Source organism: Pantherophis guttatus, chromosome 12 (genome assembly GCF_059756535.1).
Source record: "Pantherophis guttatus breed Tessera chromosome 12, ASM5975653v1, whole genome shotgun sequence".
Taxonomy (NCBI): Eukaryota; Metazoa; Chordata; class Lepidosauria; order Squamata; family Colubridae; genus Pantherophis; species Pantherophis guttatus.
This window is the reverse complement of record NC_142074.1, coordinates 15,406,641-15,425,000: the sequence shown is the minus strand read 5'-3', so window position 1 is coordinate 15,425,000 and position 18,360 is coordinate 15,406,641. Positions and strand designations below refer to the sequence as shown.

At 41.5% G+C, this 18,360-nt stretch overlaps 1 protein-coding gene across 2 annotated transcripts in view; it reads right to left on the bottom strand.

Moving 5' to 3' along the window:
- PCDH19 (protocadherin 19) overlaps window positions 1-18,360 on the bottom strand; it is a 146,179-nt gene that overhangs the window by 36,834 nt on the left and 90,985 nt on the right. The window contains exon 4 of one of the 2 annotated variants that reach the window (XM_034416672.3): window positions 15,367-15,539. In XM_034416672.3, coding sequence (XP_034272563.2) covers window positions 15,367-15,539 — 173 coding nt within the window. The remainder of the gene's footprint in view (window positions 1-15,366; window positions 15,540-18,360) is intronic. The other variant, XM_034416673.3, reaches the window with a different exon arrangement.

The following is an 18,360-nucleotide window of genomic DNA, read 5'->3' as shown; positions in this document are numbered from 1 at the left end:
AAGCTACTTATGGTATATGATAAGCTGCTTATTGTGTAACCTGGCTGTCAAGATTCCTGTGTGTGTTGTGGTGCACCGCTTAAGCTCCAGGTGAGGAGATACATATTTCATATTTCGATCCAAAGAGCTCAGATCTGATTTTTGCTCCCTCGCGTTCAATCTCTGCCCAAGTATCCAGCCCCTGACCAGATTTAAACATTGCTATGCCAATGTATGTTGGGTTTCATTTGGGCTGAGTGTATTGTGTGAATAAATCACAGTTAAATAAGATGAGGTATAGTACAGATCCATTAACAGGGGATGTGGTTGGCAACCCTGTCACATACAGTTGCTGAGCTTCAGAGACAGACAGAAAGAGAGAGAGAGAGAGAGAGAGGGAGGGAGGGACAGACAGACAGACAGGGAGAGAAAAAAGAGAAAGACACAGAGACACACAGAGAGAGGTAGACAAACACATACACACACAAAGAGACAGAGAGAGAGACAGAGACAGAGAAACAAAAAGAGAGACAGACAAAAAGAGGGACAGACATGACAGAAAGACATGGAGATAAGAGATAGATAGATAGATAGATAGATAGATAGATAGATAGATAGATAGATAGATAGATAGATAGATAGATAGATACCGTGTTTCCCCGAAAATAAGACCCTGTCTTATAGCGCTTGGCCTTATTTTCGGGGAGGTCTTATTATTTTGGGGCACTTGGAGCAAGACGGGGCTCATCTTGCCGTCTTACCTGATTTCCAGCTCTGCGTTTAAATATTTTCGGGGAGGGCTTGTTTTCGGAGGGGAGGCTTATTTTAGCACATGCGCTCAAAAGTCCAATTGGGCTTATTATCAGGGGGTGTCTTATTTTTGGGGAAACGGGAGAGAGAGAGAAAGAGAGAGAGAGAGACAGAGGGAGAGGGAGGGAGGGAGAGAGAGAGAGAGAGGGAGAGATGAGTGAGAGAGGGAGGGAGGGAGGGAGGGAGGGAGGGAGGGAGGGAGGGAGAGAGAGAGAGAGAGAGAGAGAGAGAGAGAGAGAGAGAGAGAGAGAGAGAGAAACAGACCATAGTCTTAGCTTCTTTGCTTTTTTCTTCATATGTATTTCTTGATCCTGCCATTCCTACCATACTATTCAAATAATATAACTTCAGACCATCTAACATGAATGAAACTGATCTATGTTAGAAACGAGCATTTCTCAACTGCTTTGAGTTGCTGGGCTAAAAGCTCGGCGACAAAAGCCTATTGAAGATGCATTATATTTTCCCTTCCTCAATCTCTTTGTACCGAACTGAAGTATCTCCACTTGAGGAACAGGGGAAGCTTGGAATACACTGTTTTCAGCATCTTTTTATTTTTATTTTTTTTTATGCATGCGATGTGAGCGAAACCAAAGGAGGAATAACTCCATGAATTGCAAAAGAGGATATCCAGCCTCCGAGATGCTAATTCGGCCCCTGAGGGATCTAATCAACCTCTTTGTAGAAGTAAAGATAAAACTTTCTGACAGCAAATGCTATTCTGATAAAATGGAATTTTCAATTATGCTCTGAGCATCTGGTCCACGCCACCATTTATGGAGCACGGCGCCGCACAGCTTTGCAATGTCAGAAGCTATTCCAGACAGACAGCTTCCCTGGTGGCTTGGCGGCTGAGAAAGAAAACGACCGTATTTGAGGCTGTTTGAATCCAGTTGGCTTTCATAAGCCCAGCCTCGAAATGTTCAAACAAGGAATTGGAATATATTGAAGACTCAATGGATAGCCATAGCACTTTAGACTTATATACCGCTTCACAGTGCTTTCTAAGCAGTTTACAGAGTCAACATATGGCCCCCAAACAATCCTCATTTTACCAACCTTGGAGGGATGGAAGGCTGAGTCAACCTTGAGCTGGTGAGGATTGAGCTGCTGGCAGTGAGCAGTGAGTTAGCCTGCAATACTGCGTTCTAACCACTGCACCACCACAGCTTAGATAGCAATAGCACTTGGACTTATATACAGTCTTTACAGCCCTCTCTAAGCAGTTTACAGAGTCAGCATATGGCCCCCAAACAATCTGGGTCCTCATTTTACCAACCTCGGAAGAATGGAAGGCTGAGTCAGCCTTGAGCTAGTGAGGATCACACTGCGGGCAGTGAGCAGTGAGTTAGCCTGCAATACTGCATTCTAACTACTGTGCCACCACGGCTTAGATAGCAATAGCACTTCGACTTATACATCGCTTCATAGTGCTTTACAGCTCTCTCTAAGCTAGGGGTCTGCAACCTTAAACATTCAAAGAGCCATTTGGGCTCGTTTCCCACAGAAAAGAAAACACCGGGAGCCACAAAACCCTTCCCGTGCCTGACTATTTCTTGAGCGGCCACAAAATTTGCATATGTAGTTGAATTAAACGTTCTGTTTTCTTCTGAAACTTTTCTTTTCTTGGATTTATCCATGGTTGGCCTACCGGGGGCTGAAAAGCTCAATAAATTGCGTGCCGGCAGGTGTCGCACATTGGCAGTTGTGACGCATATTTTGAGTGACAGGGAGCCGCAGCAGAGGGGTGAAAGAGCCACAAGCGTCTCCAGAGCTGCAGGTTGCTGACCCCTGATCTAAGTGGTTTACAGTGTCAGCATATGGCCCTCAAACAATCTGGGTCCTCATTTTACTGACCTCGTAAGGATGGAACCTTTGAGCCACAATTTTGGGCTCAATTGTGGTCATAAATTGAGGACTACCTGTGATTTTTTTTAAAAAAATGCATAATATATATTGATATATATTTTAATAATTGTAACAGGCTGGAAGATCTTAAAACCTTCAGACTTCTGTTGAGCCTTGTTTTCCCCCTGAACTGACCCAGCCTCACAAAAGTTCAGAATAATGGAAGAGCTGATAAATAAAGATGTGGAGTACATTTGAAGTGGGAGTCTATTGGAACTTTGGAAATCAACAGATTATTAACTTGTCGGCAGGTGCCCTTCTGCTCCTACCGCCAAAAGAAATTTGCGTATGTGTGTGGGTTCTGGTATATATGCCATTTGATATCAATTAAGGAAAGGAAAACAATTCAGTGCAGTAATGAATTCCAAATTGGGTGCATATTACAGCAATTAAAAGCAATTTATCCAGCTGATGAAATTATTTTAATCAATCAGGAAGACCAACAAAAAGTTAAGAAGGCCTGGGCACAATTCTGACAGCTAAATGAGATTAGAGGCAGAAGTCAAAAAGATTCCTCTTGCTCACTGGGTTCCTTACTACCTTCCCTACTCATAAACTTCATAATATAGCCATGCTTTGAAAGAAGGAAGAAGGTGGAAAAGTTGCATTCTTGATGTCTATGGAGATTCTCAGTCATCCGGGTCCTGGTTGTCCCAAAGGTGTTTTTTCAAAAGGCAACTGGACTTTGTTTTTCCTTGAAGATGTTTCGTTTTCTCATCCGAGAAGCTTCTTCAGTTCTTGGATGAGAACTATTCTTCTGTGCAGTGGTGGGATTCAAAAATTTTGACTACCGGTTCTGTGGGCTTGGTTTGGTGGGTGTGGCATGGCTTGGTGGGCGTTGCAGGGGAAGGATACTGTAAAATATTGGGGCCAAACATATTGGGGCCAAACATATATATATCTTTTTAAATTGTTTTTAATGTTTGTATCTATGTTTTTTACTTTGGCTGTACGCCGCCCTGAGTCCTTTGGGAGAAGGGCGGTATATAAATTTGAAAATAAATAAAAATAAACAAAAAAAATAAAAATCTCCATTCCCACCCCACTCCAGGGGAAGGTTACTGCAAAATCCCCATTTCTTCCTGATCAGCTGGGACTTGGGAGGCAGAGAATAGATGGCGGTGGGGCCAGTTAGATTCCACGACAAGTGGTATTTACCAGTTCTCCAAACTACTCAAAATGTCCGCCACCGGTTCTCCAGAACTGGTCAGAACCTGCTGAATACCACCTGTGCTTCTGTGCTTCTTGGATGAGAAGCAAAATGTCTTCTTCAAGGAAAAACATAGTCCAGTTGCCTTTTGAAAAAGCACCTTTGGGGCAAAGAGATACCTTCTCTTTCTTTTCTTCCCAACCTTCTCCTCTTCCCCACAACTCTATCCCCCCCCCACCACCACCTTACCCTCCATTTAATCTCACATGAGTCTACCACTTCTATGCATCTGAGGAAGGGAGCTACAGCTCACGAAACCTTAAGATGCCTAATAACATTTGTTAGCCAGAAAATATGCTACCAAACTCCTGGTTTTAAGAATGGGAAACCATCTGAAAACTTAATGGACACCATCTTTGAATTCTAGTGATGAAAAGTGAAGACAAGCAAGTGGTCAATTAAGAAATACGTCAACAGATACCTAGGTCATACTTTGTCACTGTAGAAGCAAAACTATGCTCAACATACTATGCAGCATTAAAACAAACTAGCCATTCTTATTTAAGTCACCATTCTTATTTAAAGACAATAACACAAAGAAACACAACTGCATAACCTTCACTCTCCAAGGAAGAAATGGTGAGCTGAAGACTGGAGGCAACAACCAGAGCAGAATGAAGAGCTGACAAATAGACTGTCTCTTCGTAATTTTAAGGAAAGGACTTCACTTCAACCACAAATAATCCACATGGTTGTTATTTATGAGGATACCACAAGACAGTGGTTTCCAGTGGGTTTAGAGCTCTGGAAGGTGAGGGAATAGCTATCTTGCTATTGCTGTCTTCTCAGGCTATGATTGGCATCTTTAGAAGGTCACTAGGTTTTCATACTTGCTTTTCTAATCATTTCTGAAAATTGCTCATTAACTGCTTTTCAGCAATTAGAATCCTTTGGAATGATAAGTCTGAAAACACTGGGTAAATCTAATGAAATAAGTTTTAAATACAGTTTTAAGTCCTTTATTGGAAAGGACTAAGGATCAAGATTGTTAAGAGTATAATGGGTAGGAATATGAAGTTGGTTTCTTTGATCAAAATTAAAATAGCTCTGTTATCACTGGTAACAGTTACAAGATTTTTGCTGACCAGGACTGAATGATAAGGTTTTAAGGATTTCTTTAGAAATATGAGATGAGAAATAGGAAGAAGAGATCGTTTGTTGCATTTTAAGAGAAGGTGATAAGTTACTAAAATTGTTTATACTTGTTGAGATGAAGGAGAAATCATTTTTTTATATATTTCTTTTTTTCTTTATTATATTTTTACTTTTGATTCTTTTCTATTTTGCATTCTTTTTTCTGCACTTTCTATTTTATATGGTTAGCCTTCTGTTGTTTTTAATTTGTCTTACCGCAACTGTCATTTTTAATAAAATTACTGCTAAAGTTCCATCCCCACCATCATTCCACAACCCCCCCCCCTTGGATGGAGTGGTAGAAAGTCTCAGAAAATCACCTTACTAAATCTGCATCTAGGAGAGTTAACAGGAGAGATTAGAACGGCAGGGGATCTCCAGCCCAAAATCTGTGAAAAAAGCTAGCAGGTCCCGCAGAGCTGTGGTAGATTTACATATCTCATTCACACCTCCATATAATTTACATAACATTTGCACTGAATGCATTAAGGCATTTGGCACTTCCTCTACACACTACTAGGTGAAAGACTAACAGTAGCAACTTCTTCTCTTAAAAGGACCTCTGTATCAGCAATCTCTGCCACATAATAAAATATTTGTTCACACACAAAAATGGCAGCAAAGGGTGAATTTACTCTGGGGGAGGGGGAGCTAGAAAAAGGAGGAAGAAGAGGTCCCACCTGGAAGCACCTTGATTTCCACTCTCATCTCCATCCCAGGCATCCTAAATTCTAGCCATTCACAATCACCATACGGAGTGGAGTGGAGTGGAGCGGAGCGGAACGGAACGGAACGGAACGGAATGGAACGGAACAGAACAGAACAGAACAGAATAGAATTAGGAATAGAACACAATTAGGAATAGAATAATAGAATTAGGAGTAGAATAATAATGGAACGAAACAGAATGGAATGGCGTAGCATAGAACAAAACAGAATTAGGAATAGAATAATAGAATTAGGAGTAGAATAATAATGGAATAGAATGGAATGGCATAGCCAGAGGTGGGTTTCAGCAGGTTCTGACCAATTCTGGAGAACCGGTAGCAGAAATTTTGAGTAGTTCGGAGAACGGGTAGTAAAAAATCTGACTGGCCCCGCCCCCATCTATTCTCTGCCTCCCGAGTCCCAGCTGATCGGGAGGAAATAGGGATTTTGCAGTAATCTTCCCCTGGAATGGGGTGGGAATGGACATTTTACAGTATCTTTTCCCTGCCATGCCCACCAAGCCACGCCCACCAAGCCATGCCATGCCCACCAAGCCACACCCACAGAAGCGGTAGTAAAAATTTTTGAAACCCACCACTGGATGTAGCATAGAACAGAACAGAACCAGAGGTGGTATTCAGTAGGTTCTGACCAATTCTGGAGAACCGGTAGCGGAAATTTTGAGTACTTCAGAGAACCCGTAAATACCACCTCTGACTGGCCCCGCCCCCATCTATTCTCTGCCTCCTGAGTCCCAGCTGATCGGGAGGAAATGGGGATTTTGCAGTAATCTTCCCCTGGATTGGGGAGGAATGGAGATTTTACAGTGTCCTTCCTCTGGAGTGGAATGGGAATGGAGATTTTACAGTATCCTTCCCCTGCCATGCCCACCAAGCCATGCCACATCCACCAAGCCACACCCACAGTAAAAAAATTTAAAACCCACCACTGAACAGAACAGAATTAGGAATAGAATAATAGAATTAGGAGTAGAATAATAATGGAACACAATGGAGCAGAACAGAACAGCCAAGTAAGATTAGACACAGAAGGAATTTGTCTTTGGTGCAGAAGCTCTCGGTGTGCATGTATGTAATTATGAACTTCATATAATTAATGAACACTGCTAATCAAGTACAACTGCTTTAAAATGACCACTTCCTCCCCATTATCCAGCAATCCCCTCCCAATCATTCCTTCCCATAAACTTCTTATCTTCCAATATCTTTTTGGAAGATAAAATACCTTCCAAAATCTTTTTTTTCCCTTCACCGCTGGAACCACTAAGCTATTTCAGCAAGGGTTGAGGGTCTGGAAAAGGATTTAAACTCTCAGAGCTCTATAAATGTTTAATCTATAAATGTTTAATCTCTTCATCTCTGCCCATAAGATGACTGTCCAGAAAATACATTATTGCAGAGAATGCCACCAGTGTCCCATTAAGCAGGGATGATGGACAGGAACGCCAAAATCACCTCCGTGAACTCCCGTTTAGAAGGGTTTGTGACGGTTAAGTGGAATCACTTTTTTGAATATACCCAGAACTGAAAGTCTGAGGTGTTTTTTTTCCCCCTCAAAATAAAAGTATTTTACCACCACAATAGTGAAAGAAAGTCAGCCTTTATTTCCAAGGCTATGGCCAATGCTCCTTGTTAGTCAAAGTCAGTGATGGAATTCAGCCAATTTGGGCGAACCGGTAGCTAAATTTCTTGCTACCCTACCCTTTCCAGAAGTCCCCATGCACCGCATTTTGCCTCCCAGGTAAGTGCAGGCCCAAAATGGGGCACACACCCACCCCCGCGGCCCATTTCCGTTCCCAGGAGGCTTCAGGAAGGCCTCCTAGGCCCAAAACGGGATGTGGGGGGGCACGTCTCCCCCCCCACTGCCCGTTTTTGCTCCAAGGGGCTGCAGGAGGCCGAGTTCTGCATGTCACACACCCTGACCATGCCCCCCTGGCCACGCCCCCCAAGCCAGTCATTAGGGCAGAGAACCGATTGTTAAATTATTTGAATCCCACCACTGTTCAAGGTCTTACCAAGAAATGGATAGAAAATGAACCAAATAGCTAATAGCACCTCCTTGACAATTCAGAATAGAAAAGCCAGCTACGAACAGGCAACATATAAATAAAATTATCCCAAATGAGCCAATGCCTTTGCCTTCCAAAAAATAAAACCCTCCAGAAGACAGCTTTTTGTACCCAAGTGAAGGTGCCAATTCAGAAATAATAAATTGCAATTTAGAAAGCAATTCAAGATATCCCTCCATACAGGAACCAAGTGATCTGGGTTGCTACTCCTCAATCTGCTGACAGCATGCTAAGGTTGAGTCACATATTCGAGACAATTCTCTGTATATTTTTATCATTCCTCTTAGGAACCAAATTTTTTTTTATAAAAAAAATCCTTCTCTTCTTTCAAAAAAAAAAAAAAAAGCCCATGAATGCATCTTCATCTTATGTGAGATTCTGAAAGCTTGTTTGGAGGTTCTAGCAGAGCCTTGGTGGTGCAGTGGTTAGAGTGCAGTATTGCTAGCTACTTCTGCTGACTGCCGGCTGCCTGCAATTTGGCAGTTCGAATCTCACCAGGCTCAAGGTTGACTCAGCCTTCCATCCTTCCCAGGTGGGTAAAATGAGGAGCCAGATTGTTGGGGGCCATAGACTGACTCTGTAAACCACTTAGAGGGGCTATAAAAGCACTGTGAAGTGGTATGTAAGTCTAAATGCTATTGCTATTAGGATCCCTGGTGGCACAGTGGATAGAATGCAGTATTGCAGGCTAACTCTGCCAACTGCCAGCAGTTCGATCCTGATTGGCTCAAGGTTGACTCAGCCTTCCATCCTTCTAAAGTTGGTAAAATGAGGATCCAGATTGTTAGGGGCAAGATACTGACTCGGTAAACCGCTTAGAGAGGGCTATAAAAGCAGTGTGAAGCGATATATAAATCTTATTGCTATTGCTAGCAGGGGAGTGCCACCATCAAAGGTAACTTGACCAAAGAACTATATTGCTCCCAACAAGGATGGTTTCCTTCTTCCACTCAGTCTTTCAACAACATTCATGGAAAAGTGATGGACATCTGCCCAGCCAGCCAGATCAGTCAAAGCAACCCACTGATTTGGGTGACAGATGTTGCCGCCAGATCAGCTTCACATCCCTACAGGAGATTTCTCTCCTTTGTAGAACCTTATCCAAAATTAAATGGTGGTTATTCATCAATGTGTTAAGTGTGTGTGTGCCTGGGTATGAATGATATGTTGTCTGTCTGTTTGTCTGTCTGTCTATCTGTCTATACAGTATCTAGCTAGTTAACTAGGTATCAGCTATCTATAATCTATTGTCCATCCATCCATTTATCTATCTATCTATATAACATCTATCAACATTTATCTATCTATCTATCTATCTATCTATCTATCTATCTATCTATCTATCTACCTACCTACCTACCTACCTACCTATCATCTATCACCTATCAACATCCATCCATCCATCATCTACCATCTAATATTATCATCTATTTATCAGTGTCTATCTATCTATATCTATCTATCTAAACATCTACCTACCTACCTACCTACCTATCATCTGTCATCTATCAACATCCATCCATCCATCCATCATCTATCTATCAACATCTATCTATCTATCTATCTATCTATCTATCTATCTATCTATCTATCTATTCACACTGGTGCAATAGGACTGCGTGTTGGTTAATAGGATTTATTGGGTTAGGGATTTTCTGTCTTCACTGTGAGTTGTATTGTGTTGGGGTGTGTGCACTGAGGGAGCTCCACCAATCTCATTGTACATATGTTGTGCAGTGACAATAAAGGTTCTTATTATTATTATTAAGTGCTTTGTGAGCACGTTGTCTGGGTTAATTTGCTTACATAATACTATTTTTCCACTTCCTAGTTTCTACCTCTGTTGTCTAACCATTGGTAAAACAAGTCCCGTGTTTGAAAATAGTCTGTGTCTTCTTTTCCCTTTATCTTCAGTGTCAGTCTCTAACTGGGACATCTTAATACAATGGCAAAAGATTATTCAATCCCTTTCTTTAAATGAACCTGGAACTGCCTTATTTCTCCCATTTGGTGGCATACAAAAGTGAAAACGCCCCATTTCAAGTGGTTTCAAGGGCAAAACCACCAACTCATGGTTCGAAACCATCGCAGATAATTTAACAACCGGTTCTCTGTCTTAATGACCAGCTGGGTGGGTGTGGGCATGTTGGGCATGGCCAGGGGGTGTGACAGGCAGCAGTCGACCTCCTGCACCCCCCAGGGAGCAAACACAGGCACAGGGGGTCGTGCCGCTCCCCCCATGCCCCGTTTTGGGCCTAGGAGGCCTCCCTGAAGCCTGCTGGGAGTGAAAACGGGCTGCGGGGGGGGCACACCGTACCCCCCCATGCCCCGTTTTGGCCCTAGTAGGCCTCCCTGCACTTACCTGGGAGCCAAAATGGGGTGCATGGGAATTCCTGGAAGGTGCAGGATGGGGAGGGGAGGGGCCAGTCAGCAATTTAACCACCGGTTCACCTGAATTGGCCCAAACCAGCTGAATACCACCACTGATGAGAGCTCTTTATGCATCTCTTTGCAGAAAAATGAGAGAGAGATAATGGTCTCCTCACAGGTATTTAGAGAGAGAAAGGGAGAGAAGAAAAGTCCTCTCACACACTTGTTAAGGCTGTTCTTCACAAGGATGAATGATTAATACATACAAAGACCTGGAGGCTTTTTAAAAAATCTTGCTTGGAGGGCACTTGAAGGAAAAATGTAGAAGCCGATCTTAAGACATCTCTCTGACACAAACATTGTTGTTTTCCTTTTGATAGAACAGCACGAGTTTTATTTAAGGTTGAAATATTATTATGAAAGTGAAAAGAATTTGCAATCTGGGCTGAAGGGAAACCCTCTTAACTTCCAGCAAATTGCTTTTCAGACTTTTAGGAAATGCCTCACATTTTGAAATTATTTGTGGAATTTTTTTTTCTCAAGCTTCCTCTATACATTCACATTTGCTAAATTCCTAGAGTAAGGAGGAGGTAGAATATCTCCATCTCACACTCAGGCCCACAAAATGTAAACTCCTGGAATCAGCTTTGAATCCGGGATAAGTAAAATATAGATAGATAGATAGATAGATAGATAGATAGATAGATAGGTAGGTAGGTAGGTAGGTAGGTAGGTAGGTAGGTAGGTAGGTAGGTAGGTAGGTAGATAGATAGATAGATAGATAGATAGATAGATAGATAGATAGATAGATAGATAGTGATAGAGTGATAGATGGGTGTGATGGATGGATGGATGGATGGATGGATGGATAGATAGATAGATAGATAGATAGATAGATAGATAGATAGATAGATAAGACAGATAGATAGATAGATAGATAGATAGATAGATAGATAGATAGATAGATAGATAGATAGATAGATAGGAGATGGGTGGATGGATAGATAGATATAGATGGAGATAGATAGATGATAGATAGATAGATAGATAGATAGATAGATAGATAGATAGGAGATCGGTGGATGGATAGATAGATATAGATGGAGATAGATAGATAGATAGATAGATAGATAGATAGATAGATAGACAGACAGACAGACAGATAGACAGACAGACGGGTGGGTGGGTTGGATAAGTGGATGGATGGATGAATGGATGGATGGATAGGAGATGGATGGATAGATAGATAGATAGATAGATAGATAGATAGATAGATAGATAGGAGAGAGATGGAGAGAGAGAGAGGGAGGGGTGGGTGGATGTATAGATAGATAAGATAGATAGATAGATAGATAGATAGATAGATAGATAGATAGATAGATAGATAGATAGATAGGAGATAGGAGATAGATGGAGAGAGAGAGAGGGAGGGGTGGGTGGATAGATAGATAGATAGATAGATAGATAGATAGATAGATAGATAGATAGATAGATAGATAGATAGATAGATAGATAGATAGATAGATAGACAGACAGACAGACAGACAGACAGACAGACAGACAGACAGACAGACGGGTGGGATGGATGGATGGATGGATAGGAGATGGATGGAGAGAGAGAGAGGGAGGGTGGGTGGGTGGATGGATGGATAGATAAATAAGATAGATAGATGATAGATAGATAGATAGATAGATAGATAGATAGATAGATAGATAGATAGATAGATAGATAGGAGATGGGTGGATGGATAGATATATAGAGATGGATAGAGAGAGAAAGAGAGAGAGAGAGAAGATAGATGGATGGAGGGAGAGATGGGGGGGGAGATATTTCAGATTTCAGATTACAAGCTGACACTGGTATCATTTGTTTGTTTGTTTTCCTTTAGAAAAAAGAAAATCTAAAATGCCATTACTGTCCAAGAAAAAAACCCTAAAACCTGCAGCATTTCAGCATTTCTCTTTCAGAACTGTGTTTGTATCCACCTTAAACATCTCGGCCAACAGATTGACTCTAACATTATACGGTCTTAGACAGCATGCAGAAACAAGGCTCTTTAAACAGACATTTGGCAAAAAAAAACTTTTAACAGCCCCAAGATGTTTTATCTGTCAGACCCTTACTGCTGTTCTTACTAACACTTCCAATTACAGTTTATTTTCTTTTGATTGCTTTAAACATTGCTAATTTTGTCCATTGCTTCCTCCGGGAAATGGGCAGTAAAACTTTTACAGTCAACAAATAAACGTTTTACGTAGGAGAATGTGCCATAAAAGAAAGCAAGGAACAGTTGAAATATTTCATCCAGCTTTTTGCTTTTTCTCCCATTTCCCCAATCAGTTTTTCTCTTCACGGAGAAACCTCGTATTCTTTCGCCTGCTGCGGTTTCCTTCCACGAGGGTGTTTTGAGATGCTGACAATTTTCCCTGAACGCACCAATGTCTCTCTTCCTTCTCATTAGCCCCATTTTGACTCTCGCTGTGGTAACTCAATTAGTAGATTGTCTCAGCCAATTCACAACTCTACCTGTGTAATAGACCAGCCTGGAAAGCTTTAGGCAGGAGTTAAACCTCCTAAATAAAGAGATAACCTCATCAATAAAGAGATCACTTTCCCCATTTTTTTTTCAACCATCAGATAGAATCTAGCTGAAGGGAAGGTGCAGGCAGTAACACAGCAAACATTTAAACACTGGCAAGTCGTATTTACTTGCCCACGTGTCCTGTCCTTTGCATGTGTGACACACGTATTTCAATGTATAAGTATGCCTGAAAATGGTATTTCCCAGTTGCAATGTATGGCTGTGAAAGTTGGACCATAATGAAGGCTGAGCGCCAAAGAATTGAGGCCTTTGAACTATGATGCTGGAGAAGACTCCTGCGAGTCCCTTGGACTGCAAGGCGATCCAACCGGTCGGTCCTAGAGGAGATCAACCCTGACTGCTCTTTAGAAGGCCAGATCCTGAAGAGGAAACTCAAATACTTTGGCCACTTAATGAGAGGGAAGGACTGACTGAAGAAGAGCCTAATGCTGGGAAAGACTGAGGGCAAAAGAAGAAGGGGACGGCAGAGAATGAGGTGGCTGGATGGGGTCACTGAAGCAGTCGGCGTGACCTTAAAGGGACTCCAGAGGATGGTAGAGGACAGGAAGGCCTGGAGGAACGTTATCCATGGGGTCACAATGGGTCACACACGACTTCGCAACTAACAACAACAATGCCTGAAAAACCTGGGTATATTTATCTCTAAATGTGCTGTATGTTTACATACACTTTGCCACCTTTGCAGAACTGGGTGCCCTGAGATCTAGCCATGGGGGAAAAAAACAAGTTTTCAAATGACCTTGAATGGCAAAGGGGGAATAGCAGTACGACAGGTGAAAATTGGCCATCTAGGACTTCAATTCCAAGACAGAAAAAAAAATAAATTACAGCCGGTTGGAGCAACATCATGGATCAAGCATCACGCCCATCCATGGCTTTCATGATCTCATGTCTGAGTAAGGAGCAACAAGGCCGCCATTTTGTGGAAGCCCTCCTCTTTTTAAATGAATGCTAGCAGTATGAAACTGGTGCTGCTCACCCAAAATGTTTGAGGGACTTCATTCTGAGCCAAGCCACTTGGGGAAACATTAGGCCTTCTAAGACAGTAATGGCAAACCTTTTTGGCACTGAGTGCCCAAACCGGAATGTGCATGCATTGGAGAAATACCATCCAGGTAAGAAGGAGCTCTTATCAGAATATGACCCTAGCATCACAACCTGCAACATTTTCTGCACTGTCAAGATACACGGGCAGGAGGCATCTAATCTTCTCTCTGTAGTAATCAATGTTTTTACAAAGTCGGAGTCACTATGCAAACCACTGTCACGTTCGTTATAAAGTACCAATTTCTTTTTCTTTTTCTTTTTTTTAATTGTGAATAAAAAACACAATAAAAAGAAAGGCGATTTCAATACCTCCCATAAAATCCTGTGGGGAAAAGGTTCCCTTTAGAAGCTTTCTGAGGCATAAATGATAGTGCGCAGTTTTATGTTTTCGCCGCATTGATCTTGAAAGACGGGTCAGAAACATTAGACTGGAATTCAAAACTTAAACGCAGGGCAGGCGACTTTAAAGGTAACATTCAAAGAGCCATTCCTTCCCTGAACCCTGTTAGCTTTTCAGTTTTGGCCAGCTCATCGTCTCGTTTTCTAGGACGGCTTCCAAAATCTCCTTAGGCCACCATCTGCCCTCTCCTGACATCCTTGTTTACTATAGTGACCTGAAATGAATTGTTCTCATATACCCTTCCTCTTCCTTCCCCATGGGTGTTGCTACTTTTGTTAACGTTCATTCTCAAGCTGTTGAGATGTTCATCAACGTTCTAAGACAGCAGCATCGGATGGAACATGATGTAATAGTTCTACAGAGGAATTATTGAGTCTGTCATCTGCATCTCTATAACTGTCTGGTTTGGCTCTGCAACCCAACAAGACAGACACAGACTTCAGAGGATAATAAGAACTGCAGAAAAAACAATTGCTACCAACCTGCCTTCCATTGAGGACCTGTATATTGCATAAGGCAAAAAAAGGGCTGTAAAAATATTTACAGACCCCTCGCATCCTGGACATAAATTGTTTCAACTCCTACCCACAAAATGACTCTATAGAGCACTGCACACCAGAACAACTAGACACAAGGACAGTTTTTTTTCCCAAACGCCATCACTCTGCTAAACAAATAATTCCCTCAACACTGTCAAATTATTCACTAAATCTGCATTACTATTACTATTAATCTTCTCATCGTTCCTATCACCCATCTCCTTCCACTTATGACTGCATGACTGTAACTTTGTTACTTGCATCCTTACGATTTATATTGATTGTTTCCTACTATGATTTGATTGCTTATTTGTACCCTATGACTATCATTAAGTGTTGTACCTTATGATTCTTGACGAATGCATCTTGTCTTTTTATGTACACTGAGAGCATATGCACCAAAGACAGATTCCTTGTGTGTCCAATCACACTTGGCCAATAAAGAATTCTAATCTAATCTAATAACTCACCAACCGGACCATGTGGGGGTTTTTTTGTTTTTTTTGTTTTTTGGACTAAGCAGGTTCTACCATACCATGCTCAGCATTTGCAAAATGAAGGCAACCTACCTTGTTCGGGCACCTGAGACCCCATGGAGGTGACACTGGTATTCAAAACATCATTAACAGCTGTGTCACAGTAGAGGCCCCGCTGAGCATCATGTTCACTGTCCGTCTGGTCACTCTCTTCGTGCCCGCTGTCCTTCAAGCTGTTCCCCTCCAAATCTTTGAACGTCGAGCTGCTGGGTGGAAGAAACGGGAGTTATCTTTTTTTTTTTTTGCTCTGCAGAGCCAAATCGGAGAAACTGCAATCACACCGTTCCTCCCCAATTTCTACCCGGAGGGGATCCAAAGCCTGGGGCAGGTTTTGCAACACTTCGAGCTTCCCCCTGGGAGAAACAGGCTGTTGCAAGAGACCATTTCCAGAACAGCTACACTCTGCTCACTGATCTTCTCCTGTAGTGTACAATGTAGCAGCTGGAACTGGAGACAGACCCAGAAGATTTTTAAGAAAAAAAAAACCAGATTAACCTGAAAGTATACCTGCTTATGGAACAGAGTGAGGACAAGAAGAGTGTTTAGACTGAGAAGAGCCAAAGAAACATCGCAGATATATTGGAGGGAAGGTGCAAAAGCACCAGGAGACCTTTCCCAGAAAGTGGAAAGCAATTAGAAGAGATCAAGCACAATAACAAGCCATCCTATTGACATTGTCCATGCTACAAGTTGAACAATTAGCCTTGTGATGCAACCAGAACAATCTTGAACTAAATACACTCAAAACCATAGAAATGGTGGTGGATTTTAGAAGAAACCCTCCCATACTACCACCTCTTACAATACTAGACAACACAGTATCAGCAATAGAGTCCTTCAAGTTTCTAGGTTCTATCATATCTTAAGACTTAAAATGGACACCTAACATCAAAAACATCATCAAAAAAAGCTCAACAAAGAATGTTCTTTCTGTGCCAACTCAGAAAGCTCAAACTGCCCAAAGAGCTGCTGATTCAGTTCTACAGAGGAATTATCGAGTCTGTCATCTGCACCTCCATAACTGTCTGGTTTGGCTCTGCAACCAAACAAGACAAACACAGACTTCAAGGGATGATTAAAATGCAGAAAAAACAATGGCTACCAACCTGCCTTCTATTGAGGACCTCTATACTGCACGAGTCAAAAAGAGAGCTGTGAAAATATCTACAGACCCCTCGCATCCTGGACATAAATTGTTTCAACTTCTACCCTCAAAATGACACTATAGGGCACTCCACACCAAAACAACTAGACACAAGGACATTTTTTTCCCCAATGCCATCACTCTGTTTAACAACTAATTCCCACAACACTGTCAAATAATTTACTAAGACTGTATTACTATTATTCTTCTCTTCCTTACTAGCATCTGTCTCTTTCCACTTATTACTATAACCATGTTGCTTGTATCTTTCAATTATATTGTTTTTATTTGTATCTTAGTACGATTTGATACCTTATTAGTAACCTTGACTATCACTAAGTATTGTATTTTTTTATTCTTAATGAATGTATTTTATTCTCCTTATGTACACTGAGAGCATATACACCAAAGACAAATTCCTTGTGTGTCCAATCATTGGCCAATAAAGAATTCTATTCTGTTCTGTTTTACACAAAGAGAAGCCTATGTTCATTCAATTCACCGAAACAGAAGGCCCCTATGAGTATCACTGATGTAGAATAAATACAATAAATGAGGTTTAGTTATGTATAGAATTCTGAGATTAGGTCTCAGGCACAAATAACCAGAATCACTCATGAATAATATCAAGCAGAAGCTTTATTGTTAGTCATCTAAATTACAAGAATGTCGCCACATTGACTGCATTCCCTTGGAAATGGTTAGATAAAATTTCAAGGATCCTAGTGGATGACCTGCCTGTACCGCTTTCTGCAATGCAAAGACTCTAAGCTTTAGCCTCTCTTAACACCTCCCTCCAGTCTAGCTGGAGATTCCACTACATCAGGAGATAGCAAATACCTAAGAAGACAAAGCAGCTGAGTGGAAGGCCCACCAAACGAATGCAATTATTAAGAATACACAGATTTTCCAAGATGCCAGTGACAAGAAAGACATCATTTTCCAAGCTAGCCATAGTTTTCAAACTACTATAGAGGCCTGAGAATTTACTCATTGACACATTTGGTTTAAATTCAGCTCAAATTCAGCTGGTTCAAATTTTTGCTCAGATTATATCATTCATTCATTCATTCTTTAATATATTTATAGGGATACCCACCTACCAAAGTACTATGAGCTGCAAACAAATAATAAAGTAACAAGAATAATTTCTAGGTTCCTAACTGGAATCTGAATTCAAAAACATTATTCTTTTTGCTTGTTCTTTGTATGATGTTATTCCTTAATTTTTTAAAAAATTGATAATCATCTGATAATAGCAACAACAATAATTTCAGCGCTTAAGAGGACTTCTGTGCTAAACATTATGTCCAGGCCAATTAGGGAGTTGCTCAGCCCTAAGCAGTTTAGTATTAGTGCAAATGCTTGATCCTGGAAAAAGGTGTAGCTACTTTAAAGAGTTTGAGGCAGCTCTGTAAAACCCTGAGCTTGTCGATCAAAAGGTCGACAGTTCAGCGGTTCAAATCCCTAGTGCCGCGTAACAGGGTGAGCTCCTGTTATTTGTCCCAGCTTCTGCCCACCTAGCAGTTCGAAAGCACGTAAAAAATGCAAGTAGAAAAATAGGGACAACCTTTGATGGGAAGGTAACAGTGTTCCGTGAGCCTTTGTCGTTGAGTCATGCCGGCCACATGATCACGGACACATCTTCTGACAGCGCTGGCTCTTTGGCTTTGAAATGGAGATGAGCATCGCCCCCTAGAGTCGAGAACGACTAGCACATATGTGCAAGGGGAACCTTTACCTTTACCTTCACCCCTTAAGTACCATTTTATGAAATTTAAAAAAACTCATCCCATAAGAAAACCATAGCAAACTATTTCTATTGTTAACCAGGAAAACCACATGGGGGTCTCTGTGAAGTCATCAAGCCTGGAGTTCAACTC